The sequence below is a fragment of the Meles meles genome, chromosome 1, assembly GCF_922984935.1.
Source record: "Meles meles chromosome 1, mMelMel3.1 paternal haplotype, whole genome shotgun sequence".
Taxonomy (NCBI): Eukaryota; Metazoa; Chordata; class Mammalia; order Carnivora; family Mustelidae; genus Meles; species Meles meles.
The window spans coordinates 59445334-59468155 of record NC_060066.1 but is presented as its reverse complement, the minus strand read 5'-3'; the positions used below and the strand labels follow the sequence as shown (position 1 = coordinate 59468155).

General features: G+C 37.3%; 1 protein-coding gene across 1 annotated transcript in view; it reads left to right on the top strand.

Moving 5' to 3' along the window:
- The first annotated feature begins 1626 nt into the window (after positions 1-1626).
- Positions 1627-22822, top strand: part of PI15 (peptidase inhibitor 15) — a 30951-nt gene continuing 9755 nt past the window's right edge. Inside the window, exons 1-2 of the mRNA XM_046019303.1 lie at positions 1627-1694; positions 2259-2571. Coding sequence (XP_045875259.1) covers positions 2299-2571 — 273 coding nt within the window. The 5' untranslated portion in view covers positions 1627-1694; positions 2259-2298. The remainder of the gene's footprint in view (positions 1695-2258; positions 2572-22822) is intronic.

Here is a 22822-nt window from a genome sequence, read left to right as displayed (position 1 = left end):
TTTTGTGTTCTTGTCTTTCCAGTTCTCCAGCGTTAATTCCTGTTTACAACTTGCAGTATTATACGGTAAGCTCTCCTAAAATGACTTGACTTTAGTTAGGAGCTTAAATCTCATTAAAATATGATGACACTTGACACTTGTTAACATCTAAAACTGCATCTCATCACTGTACTTTGAAATTCAGAGAAACTTCTGGTTTCAAATGCCTTACTGCTCTCTTAAGGAATTGGATGTTGTAGATCTCACCATAAGACATGTACCTTTTCCTCCCAGTTTTGGCTGCACCACTGAAGAGTTAAACAGTACGCATCAGGCCACACATAGTGCTGAAGACCCAACTGGGAATATAGCCCAGGAAACTTGGCTCCCAGTCTGGTGTGTTTCTAACCACATGACCGTCATTTCTGATGACTGTAAATTCACATAGTACTCTTCCTGCTGAAATATGCGGAGACAATCACATTGGTAAACCAGACAAGTCAGTGCATGTTAAGTAAGTTCTTAAACTGAATAGTGTGTACTCTCCAGGATTTCTGTTGCCACTGACTGAGAATGGTCCACATTTTACTAGTGATAGCATGACACATGGCATTTTTGAGGGTCCTTTCATTGTAGATTGCCCTGACTTTCGCATTCTTGGCTCTTGTTCTTGCTGGACATGGATTTTGCTCCCATGCCATCTTTCTGAGAAGGCACTTTTAACTGTTGGCAGCTGGCTGCTGCTGTTAAATTCTTAATGGCCTCTATACAATGCCCTTCAGTATGCTTCCTGAGAGTCTGAACCCCTCTCTGCTTAGATTTCAACTATATGCTTTTAAACCTGAAACAGATGTTATCTTGACTACTGTCATTTGTCATGAGCTTCTCTATTTGCATTGTAGACAAGGCAGGTAAAAGGCAGGTAATTTGCTGCCTCCCTCTGTGGAGAAAGGAAAAAAAAATGGAGAGAGGGTGAAACAAGACAAAGGGAGAGAATAAATACATAAACTAGAAGAATAAAGCCACATGGAGACAGAAAGGACAACCACTTGAGCATCTATTATCCTAATATCATATGCTATAGTTTGGCTACTACTGATCTGCCTGGCATCCCTCTTGAGTCATATTTGTGGCCACCCAGATTAATGATGTGAGCTGATCTCTTGATTTAATATCAGCTTGCTCTTTTCAGCTCCCATGTCATTTACTGTCTTATAAAAAAATGTACTGCTTGTTACTCAGCCGTCTGTGTTTTCAAGAACTCAATCTTCTTTTTTTTTTCCTCCTTTTTGTATGGGAACCAGGAACTAGAAAGCTTTAAATAAGGAAAATTAACCACTCACAGAAAAGGTGGAAGCCCAGAGAAAAGGGGTTTGTCTTTTATGGTTTGTACTTCGTAAGCTGTGGGTGTGACTCAATTTCCTCACCACCCACATAAAAAGGTTGCCACCCAATCACTGTTTTTTCTATCCAAAACCCCTCCCCTTTGATTTTGGCTAAGAGAGACCCTAAGAAAGACTGCCCTTTCTGGAAGTTGCAGACTGTGACATATAAAAGCTGTTAGCTGCTCCTGCAGCCAGCAGCATTCAAACCTCGCAGAGTTTTGCTCTCTGAGAGCCTGTAATAAGACACACTCATAAGAGTTCATGCTACAACCTAGCAAAGAACTTTAAATTTTTGGAAGAACAATATATTCATTTTGGCATTCTGCAGAGGTAAGCTCTTTAGCTCAACAAGTTTATTTTGCATGCATTGATTTTATACTCGCTCACATTTTTATTTATTTTTTTTTTTTTAGAAATGAGATTGACTTTAATATAACTTTTTTTTTGTTTGTATTCTATCCCTTGGTGTCCATATATGTCTGGGACACATTATCAGTACATTCTCTATTGTTACCTGTGATGCATTTTTCCTTCTCACTCTCAAGATTAATTTCAATTCCTAAAGTTTTCCCTCTGAAAATAGGCAGTAATGCATTACATGATTCAGGCATTTGGGGCAAATGGCCCACATTCATTTTAGGGTTAGTAGTCATATTGTTTATTTTTCTCTAGCTATAGGAAGTTTCTTTTAGGAATCTGCCTCATAACACCCAGGGAAATGTATAACAACTACTCTAGGTTGTTTCCTAGACTTGAGTTCAACAATTTGGATTTTTCAGAGAAAATCAAATCAAGCGATGCTCCCAAATGATAACTTTGTAAATTCATACTCACTGCCCCCCCCATTGTTTTTTCTTTTCTCAGAGATACTAACTCTACCTTTCTGCTTTAAAGCAAAGTATACTTGGTGGCCTCTCCTCCTCCATCCCTCAAAATGATAGCAGTCTCTGCAGTCAGCAGTGCACTCCTGTTCTCCCTTCTCTGTGAAGCAAGTGCCGTGGTCTTACCCAATTCCACTGACTCATCCCCGCCAACCAATAATTTCACTGATATTGAAGCAGCACTAAAAGCACAACTAGATTCTGCGGATATCCCCAAAGCCAGGCGGAAGCGCTACATTTCGCAGAATGACATGATCGCCATTCTTGATTACCATAATCAAGTTCGGGGCAAGGTGTTCCCACCGGCAGCAAACATGGAATATATGGTAAGAGGAATTTGTTTTCTTTGAGTTCGGAGTGAGGACGCTGGATTTAAATTGTTCGTTGAAGAACCTAAAGAGTGCTTATATGTTAAGGAATATGGAGCTCTGCTATATTTTAACTTAGGAAAGGTCCTTATATGCCTCGTAAGCTTAAATTTTGTTGCATCATAGAATTAAGGGGGGAGGTTCATTTTCTTTTGTGAGTTCCATAACCACTGATGAATCTGGTCTTATATAAGAAACGGAGATAAAGAACGGGGTGTGTTGACTGACCACATTTGAAAGACACACTTTTTAAAAAAATTCACATGGAAATATTTCTGTGTTTGTGTATCGAATAGTCATATTTATTGGCTAAAACATTTCTTGAAAATAATTTTTTAAAATTGTAGGCTTTGTGTTCATAATTTATCTTTGGGTAGGTGTCTCTTCCCTTTCTGGGACAAAGCTCTTCCTGATGCTAATCTATTTGTGTTCTCAGAGAACATGCTGACTTTTTCCTCTTTGTGATTTAATGCTTTGTCGTTCAGATAACAGTGAAGCCAGCACACTTGCACACTGTTCCAACTTGCCATGAACACATTCTTTGCTCTTTTAAAAATAGGCACTCTGTGTTTAAATCACTCTACTTAGGAAATAGAAAACAAAACAAAACTCTTGAGTTGATATTGAAAGGATAGCTGTGCTTTTTAAAGTTGCTTTATTTTGTGTTTTGTATTTATGTAAGCTTATGGTTTAGAGTCCAGTACCTTCTAAAAGCACAGCTTGACGCTCCTTTAAGGCAATGATGATCACCAGCCTGGTTTTTCTAAGTTGGGGTGAGGAGGTGGTATCACTAACAACTTTTTACAAGTGACCTAAACTTTGGTATTTCTCTGTTTCTCAATTCATCTCTTCTATTTAAATAAGCTTTTTAAGTTTGACTAATGGCAGATGTCAGAGTTACAAGGAAAATAGACTTGCCAAACGTAAGAGAATCATAGTTCATAGAAGTACAATTTAGATTCTATGAAAATGCACTTTCCTAGGAGTTTTCTGTAAAGAAATTGGAAGAGGAGATATAATCAGTCCTGGTTTAGGAATAGCATTTTACCCTCATGGTTAAGAATATGAGCTTTGGAATCTAAATGCTTGGGTTCAAACCTCAGTCTGAAATACAACCTGCATGAACGTTTCATTTCATTTTCATCATCTTTTATATGAGGATAAATGTAGTACCTGCTATATAGGGTTGTAATCAGGAAAGTATGAGTTGAGGGATTGAGCAACTAGATCAGAGCCCAACAAAATAGACCTCCGATAAATAGCACTTTCTAGAAGGTGATATAGTGATATAGAAAAAAGAACAAGTAAGTTTTTTTAGTTATCATAAATTAGGAAAGAAATATATATAAGATTCTAAATGAGATCAGAAAAGTATGACATATAGACTATGGGTTTAGGAAATAATTCCTGGTGTCAATCACAACACTATGCAGACAAAAGTAGGGCAAAGACAGCTGAAGTGTTAGAGGTGAGCTCTTCTGCGTTCAAACCCTAACACTGCTGCTTACTTTGTGACTTTGGACAAATTACTTAATGTGTGTGAGACTCCATTTCCTTATCTTTAAAATGGGAATAATAATATAGATAATAACCAACCTATATATAATGCAATTCATTATTTAATGACATTGAAGGCAGAGGGATCATCATGAGTAAATGTGGGGTACAACACAGTATAAATGGTTGAAAAAGCCACATCCTTTCTGGTTATATTTTCCTGCTCTGATCAAGTATTCCTTCATTCCACATGCATTTATTTAATTTCTTTCTATGTGTCAATGACTTGGCTACTTGTTTCCATAGATGATCTCATTTGATAGCTCACATTCTTCCTATGATGTTGAGATTGTGATCTTCATTTTACAATTGAAATCATGTAGACCTAAAAAAGTTAATGAGTAGGCCAAGGTGGCATGGACAGTGAATGGTATTAATGGAGTTAGAATTTAGATCTATGGAATTTCAAAGCTAGTGCTTGTGTTGGAAAGCATCTTTCCATTGGCTAGGTTTATTAAATGCTCCACTGGGGGGAACCCCTAGAGGTGTCAGGATATCTTTGTTCCTCCTTTAAAATGCCAGCTGAAATCCTGTAGTATTCATATTCTATTCTATTCTTATTTCTCAATATAGGAGCTATGATATGATTTATTTTGTAAGAACCAGATACAGTGCTGGTTATGTCGGTAGATGTTTTATAAATCCTCCTTCACTCAGTTAAGTTAATGAGAAGTAGTAATTGGAACAGTAAGTTCTATAGAATTAAGTTCTATAAAATTAAATATAACTGTATCAAATTGTCATGTAAATACTGCATATAATTCATTTGCCCATGTACTTACTCATTTATTATTTATTGAGCATTTACTTTATGTCAGGCACTATTCTAAACACTGGGTTATATTCATGAATAAAATAGACAGTCCTTGACTTCCTGGGTAGAAAACCAGACAATAAATAAGATAAATTTTAAAAGTACATAGTACATTAGAAGGTGGTAAGGTTGTTAAGAAAAATGAAGCAGGTTGTGGTGAGATTGTGAAATTTAATAGGGTGGCCAGGGAAGGCCTCACTAAGAGTGTCCTGGAGAGAGGTGAGGGAGTCCACCACACTGATAGCTGAGGGAAGAGCTTCCCAGGTGGAGGGAAGAGCAATGCAAAAGGCCCTGGAGAAGGACAAAACTGATTAGTTTGGTTAGAAAAATGTGTTCAATTTAATGAAATTGTAAGTTAGAAAGACTTTGAGTAAATGAAATCACTGAAACAAGTCACATGGATCCTTCATGAAGACTCAGAGAAACTACTCAGGGAACTACAATGTAAGAAACTACTTGGAGGTTGGAGCACAAACTGTAAATGACTAATCTCTAGGCCAGGCAAAAAATATAGATCTCAATTTACCACATACCTGTTCAGCATTGATTTGTACTGTGAGCAGTCCGAAAGTGAGCTCCATTCCTAACCCTTCTATGTGAATTAAACACTTAGGACCCTTAGCTCACCAAGACCACTAGCCACATGTTCAAGTCCTCATCAGTGTGTGATAGTAGCTGCAGGAACCTCATTGAAGATGGTCTTCAGCTCAGGCTTTTGTTGAATGTGCTGGGTCCTTTCATCCACAACTTTTCTCTCTGAAACTTCTTTCCAGGCTGTCTCTCTTCATCTTTCTCTTCCTTAACTTATTCCATGATTTACAACCCTGACCTTCAAGGTTTTTTTTTCCATTTTATTTATTTTTTCAGTGTAACAGTATTCATTGTTTTTGCACAACACCCAGTGCTCCATGCAAAACGTGCCCTCCCCATTACCCACCACCTGTTCCCCCAACCTCCCACCCCTGACCCTTTAAAACCCTCAGGTTGTATTTCAGAGTCCATAGTCTCTTATGGTTCGCCTCCCCTCCCTCCCCAATGTCCATAGCCCCCTCCCCCTCTCCCAATCCCACCTCCCCCCAGCAACCCCCAGTTTGTTTTGTGAGATAAGAGTCATTTATGGTTTGTCTCCCTCCCAATCCCATCTTGTTTCATTGATTCTTCTCCTATCCTCCTACCCCCCCATGTTGCTTCTCCATGTCCTCATATCAGGGAGATCATATGATAGTTGTCTTTCTCCGATTGACTTATTTCACTAAGCATGATACGCTCTAGTTCCATCCACGTCGTCGCAAATGGCAAGATTTCATTTCTTTTGATGGCTGCATAGTATTCCATTGTGTATATATACCACATCTGTTCCACTGAGGGACACTGCTCCAGAGGCTAAACCAGGGTGAAGCCCACGCAGGGTCAGCGTGGCCTCAGGTCCCGCAGGGTCACAGAGGTTCGGGGGTGTCAGAGTGTCAGAGAGCTCGCAGGTATTAGAACGGAGAAGCCGGCTGCAGAGACAGAGCCGAGGACTGAACTCTCAGCTCGGGGTTACCTTGAACTGGTCGCGGGCTGGGTGAGCTCGGAGTGCGGCTAGAGGCTGGGGATACGGGAGTGATTGGGTGCTGTCCTCTGGGGGCGCACTGACCTTCAAGTTTTAACAGAGTTCTATGTCCTTTATTTTTTTTTAAACATATATCACTTTATTTTTTTTGCTATGTCCTTTATTGATTTTTTTTTACCCTCACTACCATATTCAATTTCTCCTTTTTTTTAAGCGGGGGAAGGGCAGAGGGAGAGAGAATCTTAAACAGGCTCCACACCCCAAGCAGGGAGCCCTATTGGAGGCTCAATCTCAGGACCCTGAGATCATGACCTGAGCCAAAATCAAGAGTCCGTCGCTTAACTAACTGAACCACGCAGGCACTCCATCAATTTCTCATTCTTTTAACTGCTATAAATAACCCTTCATGTCTGTTATTTTGCTCTTATCAATATCAAAATCTATACTTAATTGTATAGTTCTTGCAAGTTTTTAGGTGCTAAATCTATGTTTATTCACCTTTGTATCTCTATTTGTTTTGAGCCAGTTCTTGAGTATAGATAGTGATCAACATTTATTTGGTGATTTTGTTGAATTCCCTATGAATTGTTATATGTTTACAAGTAGCATCAATTTTGATATATATTTTAATGGAAATTTTTATTATCATGCATAATGATATTTTATCACATTCGCCTAAAGTTTAAAACAAAAATTTTTCCTAAATTCTAAAATAGTCCCTCAAAATTAAATGATTTTTATCTCCTTTTAAGTACTTGGTTATGTCAGTGTACCCTTGACTAAATAAAGTAGAAGCAATTTAAACAGAGTGTTGACATTTATGTTACAGTTATATAATATTTCTTTGGATATTTTGTCCATGATTTTAGTAAAAAATACATATTTAAAATATCTAATTTTCTAAACACAGTATCTTTAAAAAAATAGTAATACAATAGATAGGGCTTAAGATATGCAAGTCAAACTTCTTTACTCTTGGCTTCTGTTCCACAATTAGTTTATTGACAAATTTCCAGAACTCCTTGGACACCAGCTGTTTTTCATTCTTCTAAGGGCAGCTTAAACCATGACTCTAAACCACAAACCACACTAGTTTCTTAGAATAAGAATTATCTCCTAAAGAATGAAATTGCAAGACTCACACATAGAGTAAAATTTGTAAGATATTCCTTGAATACAGGTCAACTGAATAAATTGATCTTAAAAATGTTGAGTTCCTTCCAGAAGAGGATGAGATCCATCGATAACAGAAATCTTTGTCTTTAGAGTAATAAACAAAACCATGAAAAACAAAAAAAAAAGAAAGAAAACACTAAGCATATAATTCAGTACTATACTGAATATAATACACTGCTGTGTAAGATTGATGTAATCAGTGAGGTACAGATAAATATCATGGAGAAATCAAAGAAAGAAGTGATAATCTCTTATTGGCAAAATCAAGAAAGGTTCTTCGGAGGAGGAACATTTGAGATAGATGTCCAGGAAGGGGAAGTGTTGACTGATAGCAGATAAAGCAATGCATGCACAAAATCACCAGGAGAGGAATGTGTTAGCCATATTTTTGAGGAGTTTGAGAAAATACTGAGAATCACTTCATACAAAAATGATTAAGGAGACTATAGAAGTTTTAGAATAGCCTCAGAGCTGCATTTTGGAAAGATGGCCCTAGCAGTTGATGGAGTTTGAATTGTCAATGAAGTTGACTGGGGAAATGGCAATCACTGAGTTAATAGTGCCACTTCTTTAGGTAAGAAGTAGTCAGACACCTGCACCTACACAACAACAGGTATGAACAGCTAACTGAAGCATGATGTATGGAATCACAGTCTTTGTAGTCGGTGTACAAAATGGGACAATGAAAAGATAATGATTGATATGAACTGAGCAACTTAAAGCTGAGAAAGTGTAATATAATTTGACTATGTTGATAATGTGTTTCATTTGTTTGGTGTCTGCAAGTATTATTTGCAGAGCTAAAAGGATTTAAGGCATCCTAGACTTTTCTGGAAAAGAGAAAAGTACTAGTTACCAAGTCATGGCAGGTAGTAATGTAACAAAAAGCAGACTCCAATGAATGAATGGAGAATAGATTACTCCATCTTTGGAAATAGCCAAAAAACTATTTGCTTACAATAATTTATGACTCAGGAAGGAATAATGAAAATGCTGATTTTGTTCATTTGGGCCTTATGTGGAAGAGAATGTTGATGATGTTAAACTCCTTTTTTTCTTTATTCAGTAGTTGACCAAACACTTGTGATGTCTATCCTTGTCTTTTTTTTTTTTTTTTTTTTTTTTTATGAAACCCTATATTGTCCCAGATGGCACATTTTCCTCTCATTTGGGAAGGATAACTCAATTTTCTTGTTATAAACATGAGAAATTTGATGTGTCTAACCTAAATCTTTTCAATGAATGCTTTTGTGACTACTAGAAAGCCTCCTGAGACCTGTTTGCCAGCCAGCGGTGAACTGAGAAAGACTGCTGACAGGAAGGCATTTCTCCAGAGCTTTTGGAACTCCATATTCCTGTTCTCATAGATGTAGAGCCTTTTAAGTGCCTTGGTTTCTCACAGAGACTGGGCACATTTTGTAGGGATTTTCTTCCAAGGTGCATGTTGCCTAATATTACTTACTTACTGTTACTTATATATGAATGTTCAACTCTTCATGTATGGAGCCAGCTGAAGGTTGAGAACATTTTCTTGTGACCGTTCTGAATTCAGTCTCTAAAGTGCAAGTGGAAACATCAACACAATATGATTCAGAACCTTACCATTAGGTGGTAGACAGAAAAACTGTGAATCTCATGAAGCCCATACATATATGGTGACTATATTTCCTAGTATTACAACACTGCTTTTTTGAGGGCAAATGATATTTGACCGCATACAACAGTGTAGAAAAATAAATCTATTGTACTTCTGCTGAGTATTTGTAGAACCTAGCATCATATCTGTTCCACAGAGAAGACTCAATAAATATTTGTGGAACACCTGAATGAAGTCTTCTAACATTTTCTGGGCATTCAGACCACTATAGCCATGTGTAAAGAACACATGGCTATAGTGGTCTGATGGGCAAGAGTCATTCATTAATCCATCACTCATTCCACAATATTTACTCATGTGCCTGGCACTGTGCTGGGGGATTCAATGGGGAGTGGAAAGACACTCTTTTTAGGAAGAACTATGAGCAGAATGGTACATTGAAGGCAAGGGTAAAAATTCAGTATGACTTGGATATCGTGTATAAGAGAAAAAAATGATGTTTGATGAGACTGGAAAAGGCAGGCAAAAACTTGTTTAGTTTTATTATAAAATCAAAGGAAGTTATTGAAGGTTTTAAGGAGGAAAGTTATATAATTAATTTGCATTTCATAGAGGTTGTTCTGGCTACAAGGTGAAGAAAGGACTAGAAAGGGCAGAAATAAAGGTGGCTGAGGGGTCTAGAGGCTGTTTTACTGGTCTGGGTGAGAGATAACTGAACACTCTGACACTGAAGCCCATCAGATTGTGACAAAGTAGAGTCAGGGATCAAATCAATAGCAGTGACTGATTTGGGGCACCTGGGTGGTACAGTCAGTTAAGAATACAACTCTTGGTTTTGGCTCAGGTCATGATATCAGGTCATGAGATTGAGCCCCCTTTCCAGCTCTATGCAGAGCATGGAGTCTGTTTGAGATTCTCTCTCCCTCTCCCTCTGCCCCTCCCACTCCTGCTCACTCGCACTCTCTCTAAAATAAATAAATAAATCTTTAAAAAAAGCCTTCAAAAATTGGAGTGAGTGATCTACATTATGAAATAAAATGAAGATTTATATGATGACACAGCCAAGGAGGATAGCTGCATTTTTGACTAGGATAGCTGGGTTTCTCAGAGTTGAAGAACACAATATCAAGAGCAGGGTTTCTCAGAGTTGAAGAACACAATATCAAGAGCAAGGTAGTCATTCAGTGGCTGCAGGTTTATTATCCAGGGTACACATCTACAAAGGTTGGGAAAAGTAGCTAGTATGTGGGAGGGAACATTCTTCTACTATAAACATTTTTGGATAGGAGTGTACTTTGGTAATCAACATGAACCACTTTGCATAATAGGGGTAGGGTAGTGTCACAGAGACAGTATGGATGGATGATTTTATGTCTGGGAATCTACTCAAGAATTTTTATAAGAAAGTTTCATGTACCTTTTTTTTTTTTTTTAAGTAAGTGCTGAGGCTTAAATCCACACAAATCCAAATCTGTTTCAGGGGCCTGGGTAGGCCCAAGCCCACCTTGTTCTTGCTCAGGGTAAGGTTTTTTGGAAACTAATCAGAGGACTTCAAAATAATAGAGGTTGACTAGTCTGGCTCTGGGTTGGTGTCCTGAACTTAACATATCTAAAAAGCATGTACTAGTCAGTGGCTATTAAATAGTTATGAACTTGAGAATTTTAATAGTCTATGAGAATTTCTGAAGAATGATGTAGTTAGAGGTTAGAGAAAAATCCAAACTAATGGCTTAAACTGGTCAAGGAAAATGCTTGGCATAAAATACATCACAGACTGATGTTTGGAGGCATGAGGTTCAAATGTTTCCAGCCTGTTACCCATAGTGTCTAAATCAGGTACCAAACATTTTTTTTTTAAGTGAATATGGAATAATGCCCAACAAGTTGTGTTTTTAGAATAAACTTTTCATGACTCTTAAAATTTCACACCACATGCTCCAAACTGAAACAGTTGAGAACTGTTGCTTCAGGACACAATTATTTTTCTCTCCTAAAAAGTGCATCAAATTCATGTCTCATAATTTCATTAAATGTGAACATTCTACCAAATCTCTCTCTCTGCATTCCAGCGAGATCATGTTTTCTGCAGGCAGTAGGTAGGCGGAAAGGTATTTGAATTCTTCTGACCACGTGGTCACTGGCAAGATTTGGGCTATGCCTGTGTATCACAGGATAGTTTAACAATCAAGAAATCAGTTTTTAGATTATTGCAACACTGAGTTGCTGAAAAAAAATTAGCCATACATGAAAATGTCTTCCTGGCTCATAATTCCAGTATTAAGTAGTAGGTGATGGATATTATATTTCCCTGGGAAGGAGAATTCTTACTAGAATCCATCAACAAATGATCTTATAATTTAAAGGTAAAACATATATTAAAGAGGGATTTAAGGAGGAGAATTAGTAAGTTTTAAGACATCTAAAATATTCTCTAATTTTTATCTTTCACTGTCTGATGTTATTTCCCCTGAAAGCAAACTGCTTATTATCTATATGCAATTCTGTTTCTGATTATTTAGTTGCTTCAGGGTTTATCTGTTTTCACTTTATCTGATGCCTGCTTTGTTGAGATTAAAACTTGGAGTCTGTTAAACTTTAGGCTGCCAGATAACATGATCAAAAGTGCACTTTACACTGCTTCCCATTTTAGGTGGCCTTCTAGTTCACTTGTCATCACCACCATTCCAGTGCCTGCATCCTCAGTGATATTAATGTCCACCATTAAGTATACCATTGTCCTCCTAGGGCTGTGTTAATAGTCTTCAGTCATGATCTTGCCTAACCATCAAAGAAGTCTTGAAATATGAAGACAATTTTTCTTATTTAGAAACAGGAAACTTGGAGCTTGGAGAGTATAAATAACTTTCCCAACGTCACACAGCAGGTAAACCAAAATGATGAGAAAGAGTTCTATAGGACAAAAAAGCCCATGCTTTGAAAGGCCATATGTTACACGCTCCCCTTCCTGTGTGCATCTCCTGCTCTTGAGACCATTGGCTAAGGTATTTCTCTACATGTATTTGATCTGAGGACCTCATTGAATATTAGAAAGTGTTTCTGCACATGGAATCAAATCTTATTCCCAGTATTCTTTCTACCGTTGGTAACCATATAGGAAAACTCTGCATTGTGATAGTGCTTCAAGTCTTTGAGAACTGTGAACATTGATGTCTTGGACCCTTGACCTCAAGTCACCCAGCTTTTTCCCAGCTGTTAGCCCCTTTGGGTTAAGTATCTATATATGACTTCTCTTGCATGCAGAGTATTGTCAATGTAGCCTATCAGGGAAGGTTGCAAAGAGATATTTGCCTTCTGAAAATACTGGAAAAGGTAAGAATTGTACTATTAAATAAATAGAAAATCAGTATACTCCCCCCACACTTTTTACCCCACACTGTTTTACAGACACACATGAATGGTGCCCATTAAATTGTTTTGGGAAATGAAAGCAGAGTGGTTCTGAGCAAGGAACGCCTTTCATCCTGTTGTCATCCCAGATGGGTTCCAGTACATATGTGCTCTTCTTACAGTAAGGTGCCTAGAATTTATGTGATCTGACAAGTGCAGAGTAGCAATGACACATCGTTCTCTATTTATTCTACTTCTGTGAATGCATCCTAAAATTAAGTTTGCAGAATTGGCAGGCACCTTCTGCTGATTTGGATCATATTCTTGTATTCTCATGAATTGCATACTGGTCAAATATGTGTTTTAAATTCAGGTTCAGTGTCATTATAGTGGCAAGTGATTGCCTTTTTATTTTATTTTATTTTTTAACAACATGAAATTTATGATGTTTGACATCAAAAGTATCAGACATATAAGGAAGCAGAAAAATAGGATACATAGTAGAGATAAATCAGACAATAGAAACACAAATGATGGAATTACCAGGAGAGAAAGCTGTGGTTTTTTAAAGATTTTATGTATTTATTTGATAGAGAGAGACAGTGAGAGCAGGAACACAAGCAAGGGGAATGAGAGAGGGAAAGTAGGCTTCCCGCCTACTTTCTGGGGCTCCATCCTAGGACCCCTGGATCATGACCTGAGCTGAAGGCAGATGCCTAACTACTGAGTCATTAGGAGCCCCATGAAAAAAAAGTTTAAAAAGTTATGATAAACATGCTCAAATATTTCGGGGAAAACATGTACATAATGAGGACGTTTTAAATAGCCAAAACAGTTTTCTAGAGATAAAAAATGCAATATCTGAAATATGTATTTCACTGAAGAGTAAGTACTGAGTTAGAGATACAACAATATATGAAATAATATCACAGAAATGAAACAAATAGATGATATATGGGTAGATAGATAGATAGATACGATGCGGGAGAGCTAGGTTCTTGCCCCGCGGAATCGAAGAATGAATCCCATGGATAAAGGAGAGTGAGTAAAGCGATAGAAGTTTATTATGTGAGGATACAGAAAAAGCTCTCAAGAGTGAAAGGGATCCTCATAGGGTTACCAGTGAGGGCCTTCAGGGTTGGTCTTTTATAGAAAGCTAACCAGGGTACTTAAATCCTTTTAAACATTTCTATTGATATCACCATTGAGCACCTTAAATGGCTTACTTCCTTTATAGGGTCTGGTTGGTTATTCCTTGCTGGTCACAGAAGATTATCATAAAAAGGCACCCACCCCACATGCCTAGGGCAGGGTCTTTTTAAATTTTGTATCTTTTTTCACCCCACATGCCTAGGGCAGGGTCTTTTTAAATTTTGTATCTTTTTTTCCAAGATTTTAGATTTTCAGAAAGTTCTGTATATGTTTCTTCCCATGTTATTTGTAATAACTTAGTTAATAAAGCCACTTAGATTTCCCATGAGGTCTAAATAAGTGCTGTGAATACCATTTTATTTCTGTGTTCATATCCAGGTAACCATAGAATACATGTTCTTTTCTCCTGAAATTGTCACTCTCAGAGTGGATGATGTTAGCATATTTGTATAGCAACACACACAACGATGTCTCTCTCTCTCTCACTCCAATAATTCTGTCTTCCTTGAATACACATTACAAATATCCTCATGGAGTTTAACATCTAGCATCTGTGACAGTGAGGCATATTCAGGACAAAATGTTATTTTTAATTTTTATTTAAACTTCAGTCAATAACAGACCAGAGTGTAGAAGAAGGACACTGATATAAGTGCTTATATGTGAAAATTAATAGATGTTAACTATCAGAAATGTGTCCTTTTTCTTAAGCATTCCATGTGATGTGGCAGGGGGTGAGTAGGAATAGGAGAGGAGAGGGGAGACCCAAAGTTCTCTGCAATCAAAATGCCTCTCCACCAAGAAGGCTTTAGATAATTATTTCTAATCAGAAGAGAACAGAACTATTTTGTAAGCACACATTTAAGATCCCCAGTCTTAACATTGATTTGATAGGTCCAGGATTGTGCTAAGCATCTATCTTCTTGAAAGTTCCCCAGAAGATCCTGGAGTAATTTGCTAGGTGATAAATTTCTTCAATCTTGGTTTAGGACAAAAAACTGAGCTGAGGAAAATATTACGTGGCTTCAATATCCACTTGTTTGTCAAGAGACTATACATTGAACAAATTAATGGGTTAACCCAAAGGAAAAATGATCCCAGTGATAATTCTACATTATCACAAAATTTTGCTTGAAATTATTCCACATCTGGTTTCATATGGGCCCTCTGGGTCTGCAACATGAAATCTTGCTCACTTGGAAATATACTTGATTGACTAAGGGAACTTTAAAAGAAGCAAACTTCTAAGTAGCACATGATTCTTCTGGAGCTTTTTAATATAATGTATTATATGCATTGTATATATGTATAATTTGTTATATAATAATGTATTTATGTGATGTATTACAGTTGGCAATTATTCATTTATTTGTTTGGTAGTACTTTTGTTTTCTGTCTCTTCCCTAAACTTTAAGATAAAGTCCATGTTTGCCCAACCGACTGTTGAATTCACAGTACCCAGTGCCTCCCAATGAATATTGATTTACGGGCTGTCTAGATGAATGCATTACCTGGGATCCTATTGGTTAATCTGGAAATGTGTGTTTCTTGCATTTTTCATTGTTGAAACAGCAGCCCGTGTGTGGTAGGTCTGCTGTAGGAGATTTGGGGCAAATGTGGCTCCAGGAACACTTTCCTGCCACCATCCATGGGTATTAGGAAGGAAGATGCCACATCCATGTGAGTGTAATTATGAAAATGATATCTTACATTAGAATTCATAAACTGTGAGTCCATCAACCATTCTAATTAGTGGGCATACTTAATTTGCTCTGCATGGTATTGAACTGGACAGAATTTTACATTTTAAAAAATCATTTGTCAAATGTTAAAGTTGATACATTTTACATAGACCTGTATTTCCAGATTATCCTCAAGAGGGGAAAGTTCTAGAGACATTAAGCCCACTTCCTACTTGTCAGCAATTGGTTAGAGAGGAGTAGCCTCTTTGGGTGGGGCAGATTTGTTCATTTCTGAGTCTATTTTTTCCCCCATGTAACTGTCCTCTGGACATGCAACCTTGCCATCTTACACTCAATACTGCTTTATTCATTTTCCTTACTAGACCATCCCCCCAACACAGTCATTTGAGTACTACTATATTTATACAGAGCTCTAATATTTTCAAAGCACTTAAGTCAAGTACAATTTCACAGTGCAGATTTAGCCACACATAGATGTAAAGCACTGGAACTTTCTTTCCTAAACGTCAGTCGTATTTAAGTGCTCTTACTTCCAATTCTGAATGTATTATCTTTCATCCATGCCCTCATTAATTTATATATAAAGGTTTCAAGGACACAAAGCACTCCTTCAGTTAGGAGTTTCTTGCAGTAACCCAGATAACAAATTATGTTGGCTTTGACCGAGGTGGTAGCAATAACAGTGATGAGCAGGTGGTTGTATTCTGAATGTACAGTATTTTGAAGGGAGGAGCAACAAGAATTGCTGATGGAACAGATTAAGATTATGAAGCAAAGAAAGAGTAAAGATGACCACTTGGATTTTGGCCTGAGCAACTACAACAGCGGTTGGTAAATTTCTGCGGTAAAGGATCAAATAGTAAATATGGCATTTGTTGCAACCACGCAGCTCTGCTTTTATAGCACAACAGCAGCGGTAGACAATGTAACAATGTTAACAGGACAGATGTGGTGATCCCTGAATGAGAAGATGGGCAATGCCATTTCCTGGTGGAAGGAACACTACAGGAGTAGCTGGTGAGGGACTAGGAAGTGGAGTGGGGTTGTGACTCTCTGGAGCTCAGTTTGTGGTATGCTGAGTAGAGACTTAAAGTAGTAAGGTGGTCTGGAATTCAACTACTGGAGATAAAATGTGGTACCATACCACCAGCATATAAATGGTATTTCAATCTGTGAGACTGAATGAGATTTCTTAAGCCTTGAATATAGATGAACCAAAGGGGGAGAAAAAGAGAAATAGATATGGCCTGAGTCCTGAGAGCCCTCCAGCACACAGAGGTTGGAGAAATGAAGAGGAGTCAGCATGCATAAGGAGAAGCAGTCACCAGAAGAAATGAAGGCAAATGTAGGGTCCTGAAACCAAGAGATGGGGTGTGTCCAGGAAGAGTAGGTGGTCAGGCATTCCAAACACTGCTGCTAGAATAAGTAAAATGGTGACCAAGAAATGACCACTGATGACATTGATAAGAGCAGCTTGGGTGCAGTGGAGGTGGGGTGGGAGTGTGTAGGTGTGGACTCAAGAGAGAAGGGAGGAAGGGAAACTGAGAATTCTCAGTTAAGACAACTCTCAGGGAATTTATTGCAAGAGAAAGGAGAGAATGATGGATTGATTGGAAGATGAAAAGGGGTCAAGAGAGGTCTTTTTTAGTTTCTTGTTAATAAATTTATGTCATTGGCAATGATCTTCTCTTTAAAAAAAGAGTCCATTTTACATCATCTCTTTATAGAAATTTTCCTCTCCCACCTACATGAAAGGTAGTACTCATTTTACCGGAGGGAAGTCTTCATTGTCTTCTTATAAGCATTTTAAAAAAAATGCTTCAGACCTTATTTTGGTATTTTGCAATGTAATGTGTTCCCATATTTTGTAGTTATTTTTGAGGGTTGAGTGAATTTTTTTAATCAAGTTCCTTTAACTATCTACTTCTCCTATAAAGTAGAATCAGTTTCATTAGTTCAACCAATGCCCAGAATTTGCCATAAGAAGGCATTTTCTCTTCTTCTGCCCCAGATCTCATTTCTACCCTCCTACCTGGTTTAACACTGGGTCTCTATATTCCACTTTCAGTGTCCTTTATTGGCCATTTCACAACCATTTCTACCTAGTAGGGAAAAACCAACCAATTTCAAATCAGAACCACAATCATGCGTGTGAAGCTTTTTAAAAGCTTTTGGCTGCCCTCAGAGGAAATAATTTTATCATCACTTAATTTCTTTGCAATGGTTCTTTCTCACTTTCATAAGCCAGTACTCCTTTTCCAATTTGACTAACCCAGGAAAAGATCAAACAGTCTTAGATAAGTCATTTCTTTAAAACCTCAAAGTGTGTCTGTCTAAATTAAGTTTACATTTTTCAAAATATACAAGAAATGGCAACATAACTATGGGACATTCCAAACTCTCTCCAATGGCATTGTCACCGTAGTGTCTATGACAATAACCAATTTAGAAATGTGTCTCTGAAAATTCAGTGTGATATTTTTGTTTTTAGCATTTTATGTCTTTGAAGATAGTATCCATGAGCAGAGTAGATTTTTTCAAGAGGCCAAAATTAATATTCCTGGTTCTTCATTAATTTAGCCACAATTCATTAATCTTTTGTCCTATTTATAAATCTAGGATTCTGACAGACACATTTATTCGATATTTATTACCATCAGTTTTAATTAATTAAATTTCCTAAGCCATATGTATACATTTAATTTATCTGAGTTTTAAAAGTATTTTGGGGCGCCTGGGTGGCTCAGTGGATTAAGCCGCTGCCTTCGGCTCAGGTCATGATCTCGGGGTCCTGGGATCGAGCCCCGCATCGGGCTCTCTGCTCTGCAGGGAGACTGCTTCCTCCTCTCTCTCTGCCTGCCTCTCTGCCTACTTGTGATCTCTCTCTCTGTCAAATAAATAAATAAAATCTTTAAAAAAAAAAAAAAAAAAAAAAAAAAAAGTATTTCAATTGATTTATTGAAAATAGTTTTCATACATTTAAGTATCTTTTTTTAAAAAATTTATTTATTTATTTGAGAGAGAGAGAGAAAGATAGGGAGAAACAGCATGAGCAGGGTGGGGGGCAGGAGAAGAGGGAAAAGCAGGCTTCCTGCTGAGTGGGGAGCCTGAGACAGATCTCAACCCTATGACCTGAGCAGGAGGAAGACACTCAACCAACTGAGCCACCCAGGTTCCCCTTAAAGGATCTTAAAAGTCTAAGAAATACAGTGACTCTTCAGTTTTAAATTGTGCAGTACTATTTAAAAAAATTAAGATTTTTCTTGTATTTTTCAACTTAAAATCACAAGTTAAACAATTACTCACTGATATACTTATGTCAAAATTATAAGGCTAACCTGTTGCTTTAATAGGCACATTTTCTTAACCATTACAGATTTTTAATATCAAGTACACACAGGTTCCTTAGCCAGAAATTCTTTCCTAATACCTTAAATTTGATTCTTTCAAATATTCCTACATTTAAATCTTACGTGTGGAATTAAAAGATCTTACCCATTTTTTAAAAAGCACTATTTCATTTCAAACAATGTCAAATGTGAGGATGTATTCCCAAGTAATTTTTAGGGATGCCTTCTAGTCTGAGTACACTTGTCCAAGATGTTGACTGGGATGGGTGCTTCAGATGCCAGTGCGCTTCATGATTCTGGCTGTCACTGTGTTGTGGATACCAAAACTCACGGATGCTGGCAAAACAACCTTATCCCTGGCTGGATCATATCACTGTTCAGTTCTTCTGTCTGCTTATGAAAGTCAGCAAACTTCTCCCATACTGCAACATTCTTTGATTTGATTTGGTATTTCTTTGGCTCAAGCTCTAAAGACTTCTAAACTTGATGAGAATCTACATTCTTTTCATACCCCTCCTATTTCTTGGAGCCACAACTCTTACAGATATTTAAATGACATCAGTTTGAATTGGGGATAGCTCTCAGGGCTTAGTCCAACTGTGTGGTTGCCACAGACAAGATGCTAACTTTTGTTTACAAGGAGAATAGTTCATGATGAATATTTTAGTACAAAGACAAATCAGTCCTTTTATAAGCCAACCAACTAAATGGCTCTAACAACAAGGATTGGAAGAAAATCATTTGGAGCAATAGGACACACCTCACACTGTTTTAAGCCATCTTTATTTTGTGAACTAATTTAATCATAATATCTAAGTTCTAGTGTGTCCTGTAAATGTTTTTGGGTATCCATGCATAATATTCTTTTTTAAAAAATATTTTATTCACATTTATTTCTTTCACAGAGAGAGAGAGAGAGAGCACAAGTAGGCAGAGCAGCAGGCAGAGGTAGAGGGAGAAGCAGGTTCTCTGCTGAGCAGGGAGCCCCATGCGGGGCTCAATCCCCGAACCCTGGGATTATAACCTGAGTCAAAGGCAGATGCTTAACCGACTGAGCCACCCAGGTGCCTCCATGCATAATATTCTTAATTTTTGCCTCACTTTTAGGAGGCAAGATCAAATTTTAAGTGTTTACAACTTAATTTATTGTGAACTCATCTTACCTATTTAGAAGGGCAAAACCCCAAAATACAGGATGTTCAACCTGGTTGAATAAAATCTAAGTGTCAGATATCTAGTTTTTCCAACAAAAGGTAACAAATAGTATGTTACATATTTAACAGGCATTCCATAGAATGCACATGTGTGCCCTTTTCTGTTGCTATATTTGTAAGATCCAATGTTAAAATTATTTCTGAGTGCCTGGGTGGCTGAGTCAGTTTGGTATCTGCCTTAGGCTCTGGTCATGATCCCTAGGTGCTAGGATTGAGTCCGACATTGGTCTCCCTGTTTTGTTGTTCTCTCTCTCTCTTTCTCTCTCCCTCTCTCTCTGTCTGTCAAATAAATAAATAAAATCTTTTTTAAAATAAAATAAAATATTTTCAAATAAATGCTGCACATACTTAGAAAAATTCAGTAGATAGATTACCCATCAAGCATCCAGAAATGTATATGCTAAGTTAAATGCTTAAGCAATTTACATCTTCACTTCCTGAACTTCATAAATTGTAAGAATTCTTTCACATGGTTGTGCTTGGCCACAATTCACTACAATTTAGAGATTCTGGATAGGAAAAAGAAGATCATACTGGACCACTCCTTATAGCCACAATTTTTTTGTTGAAATCTCCTACTGTTATTAAATAAAGTTATCATTGCTTGCTATTTTCAAACCTCAAAGACCTCTCATCATATTAATAAATTTAAATACCACTGGATCCTAAGGGGATAAATAATGTACCCATTTTCTCCTGGAAGTTGTAACCCAGGAAGAAAAACAGATAGCAAACACAGATCTTAATTTCACCAGTTGATGTGATTGATGTAATTCCTAAATTTCAGAGCTCCCTACTCAAGCTGGATCTTCCCCTCTCTCTAGGATGAGTGTGAGTCTTATTTGAGGACAAAGAGGCAAGAAAAAGTATAGCCCCTTTGACTTCTCCTGCAGTGGGTATCAAAGGACAATGGACCATGTCTCCCAAGGGGAGTCAAAATGACCAGTTCTCTGGGGGGGTGGGATCAAACCTATCAGTCTCTCTAGCATCTTCCTTCAGGAACATAGAGACAGGCAGAAGTCCCTCCCATCAGTTCCCTAAAAGTAAACATGGAGAGAGAAGAAAGTGATTATCCCTTCTCCTCCATAACCATCTTCCCAAAAATTTTTATTATAATATTTATACATAGAAACTCATGCCTAAAAATGTAGGCATCAATAATGCTAAATACATTGTCTTCTTTATCAAAATCCCTTATCATGGTTAATAAGGTTTGTTCATGTAAGATGTTTTTTGGGAATGAACTTTGTTGCTCATCTCCCCCTCCAATTGTGACCAACATTTTAATAAAGTAAAAATGCTTTTAGCCATACATAAAGGATTCATCTGTATATCCAAACTGATGTTTTGAGTGGAAATATTTCAGATAAATATAGATTGAGATCTAAATACAGCTCTATATCAATCTATCCATCTATATCTTATACATGTATGATAAATGGTTTGTCTTTTTGATATATAAAATATGAAGTTTATTTTTTTAAAGATTTTTTTTTAATTTATCTATTTGACAAAGAGAGACACAGTGAGAGAGGAAACAGAAGGATGGAGAGGGAGAAGCAGGCTTCCCGCCAAGCAGGGAACCCAATGTAGGGCTGGATCCCGGGACCCTGGGATCATGACCCAGGCCAAAGACAGACACTTAATGACTGAGCCACCCAGGTGCCCCTAAAATATTAAGTTTTAAAATATATGAAGGAGTATAAAGATAGACTTATACATGCTAAATTACTTCTAAATTCTTAACAGCTTTAAATATTATGAATTATTTTGAAAAGAATCTGGTTTTATCCTCTCTGTGGAATGGAAAGGGCTAGAATTGAGCAAACTGTAGACCAATATAACATACATCTTACTGGCTTTGATGCTGGTGCTACTCAGGTATATTCAATCATGAGAAGTGGAGATGAAAGGTATCCTAGAAATGACCTCATCCAATGTTATTTTACAGATGAGTTAAGGGGGAGAAAATAATTGACATGTCTTCAGTCATAGTCAATCTTAGTAGTATAATTAGGGTTAGAACACGAGATTTTTATTTTCAGGTCAGTGTTATCTGTGCCATGCTGTGCTTATATTTTAGGATAAGACTATAAGAAAGTGCTCTTGGCAGTTCTTCATCTGAGTAGACATTGCAGTTCAATATGTAAATAATACTTAGATGCATTTTTCCCCCAAGTAATTGCCAGTAATTAAGAACCCATCAGTGGACATAATTTTTTGATGCCATGCCATCTGGAATTCCTTTGTGAATTAATTGTGCTATTTTGTACTTCAGTGAACTGTAACCCATATTTCATTGAGAAAACTTCAAAAGAATAAATACTAGGTAAATCCGCTATCAGCCAAACAAATACTTTTTTATAAAGATTTTATTTATTTATTTATTTATTTATTTAAGACAGAAGGATAGAAAGAAAGTGGGGGAAAAGGAGAGAGTGGGAGAGAGAGAGGAACAAGCAGACTCCCCATTGAGTGTGGAGCCTGACTTGGAGTTTGATCTCAAGACCCTGAGATCATGACCTGAGCTGAAATCAAGAGTCCTATGCTCAAATGGCTGAGCTATCCAGGCGCTTCAATGTTTTTAGTTATTTATGTATTTATTTTTAATTTTTATTAATTTTTTATTTTTTTATAAACATATAATGTATTTTTATCCCCAGGGGTACAGGTCTGTGAATCGCCAGGTTTACACACTTCACAGCACTCACCATAGCACATACCCACCCCAATGTTTTTAAAAGTT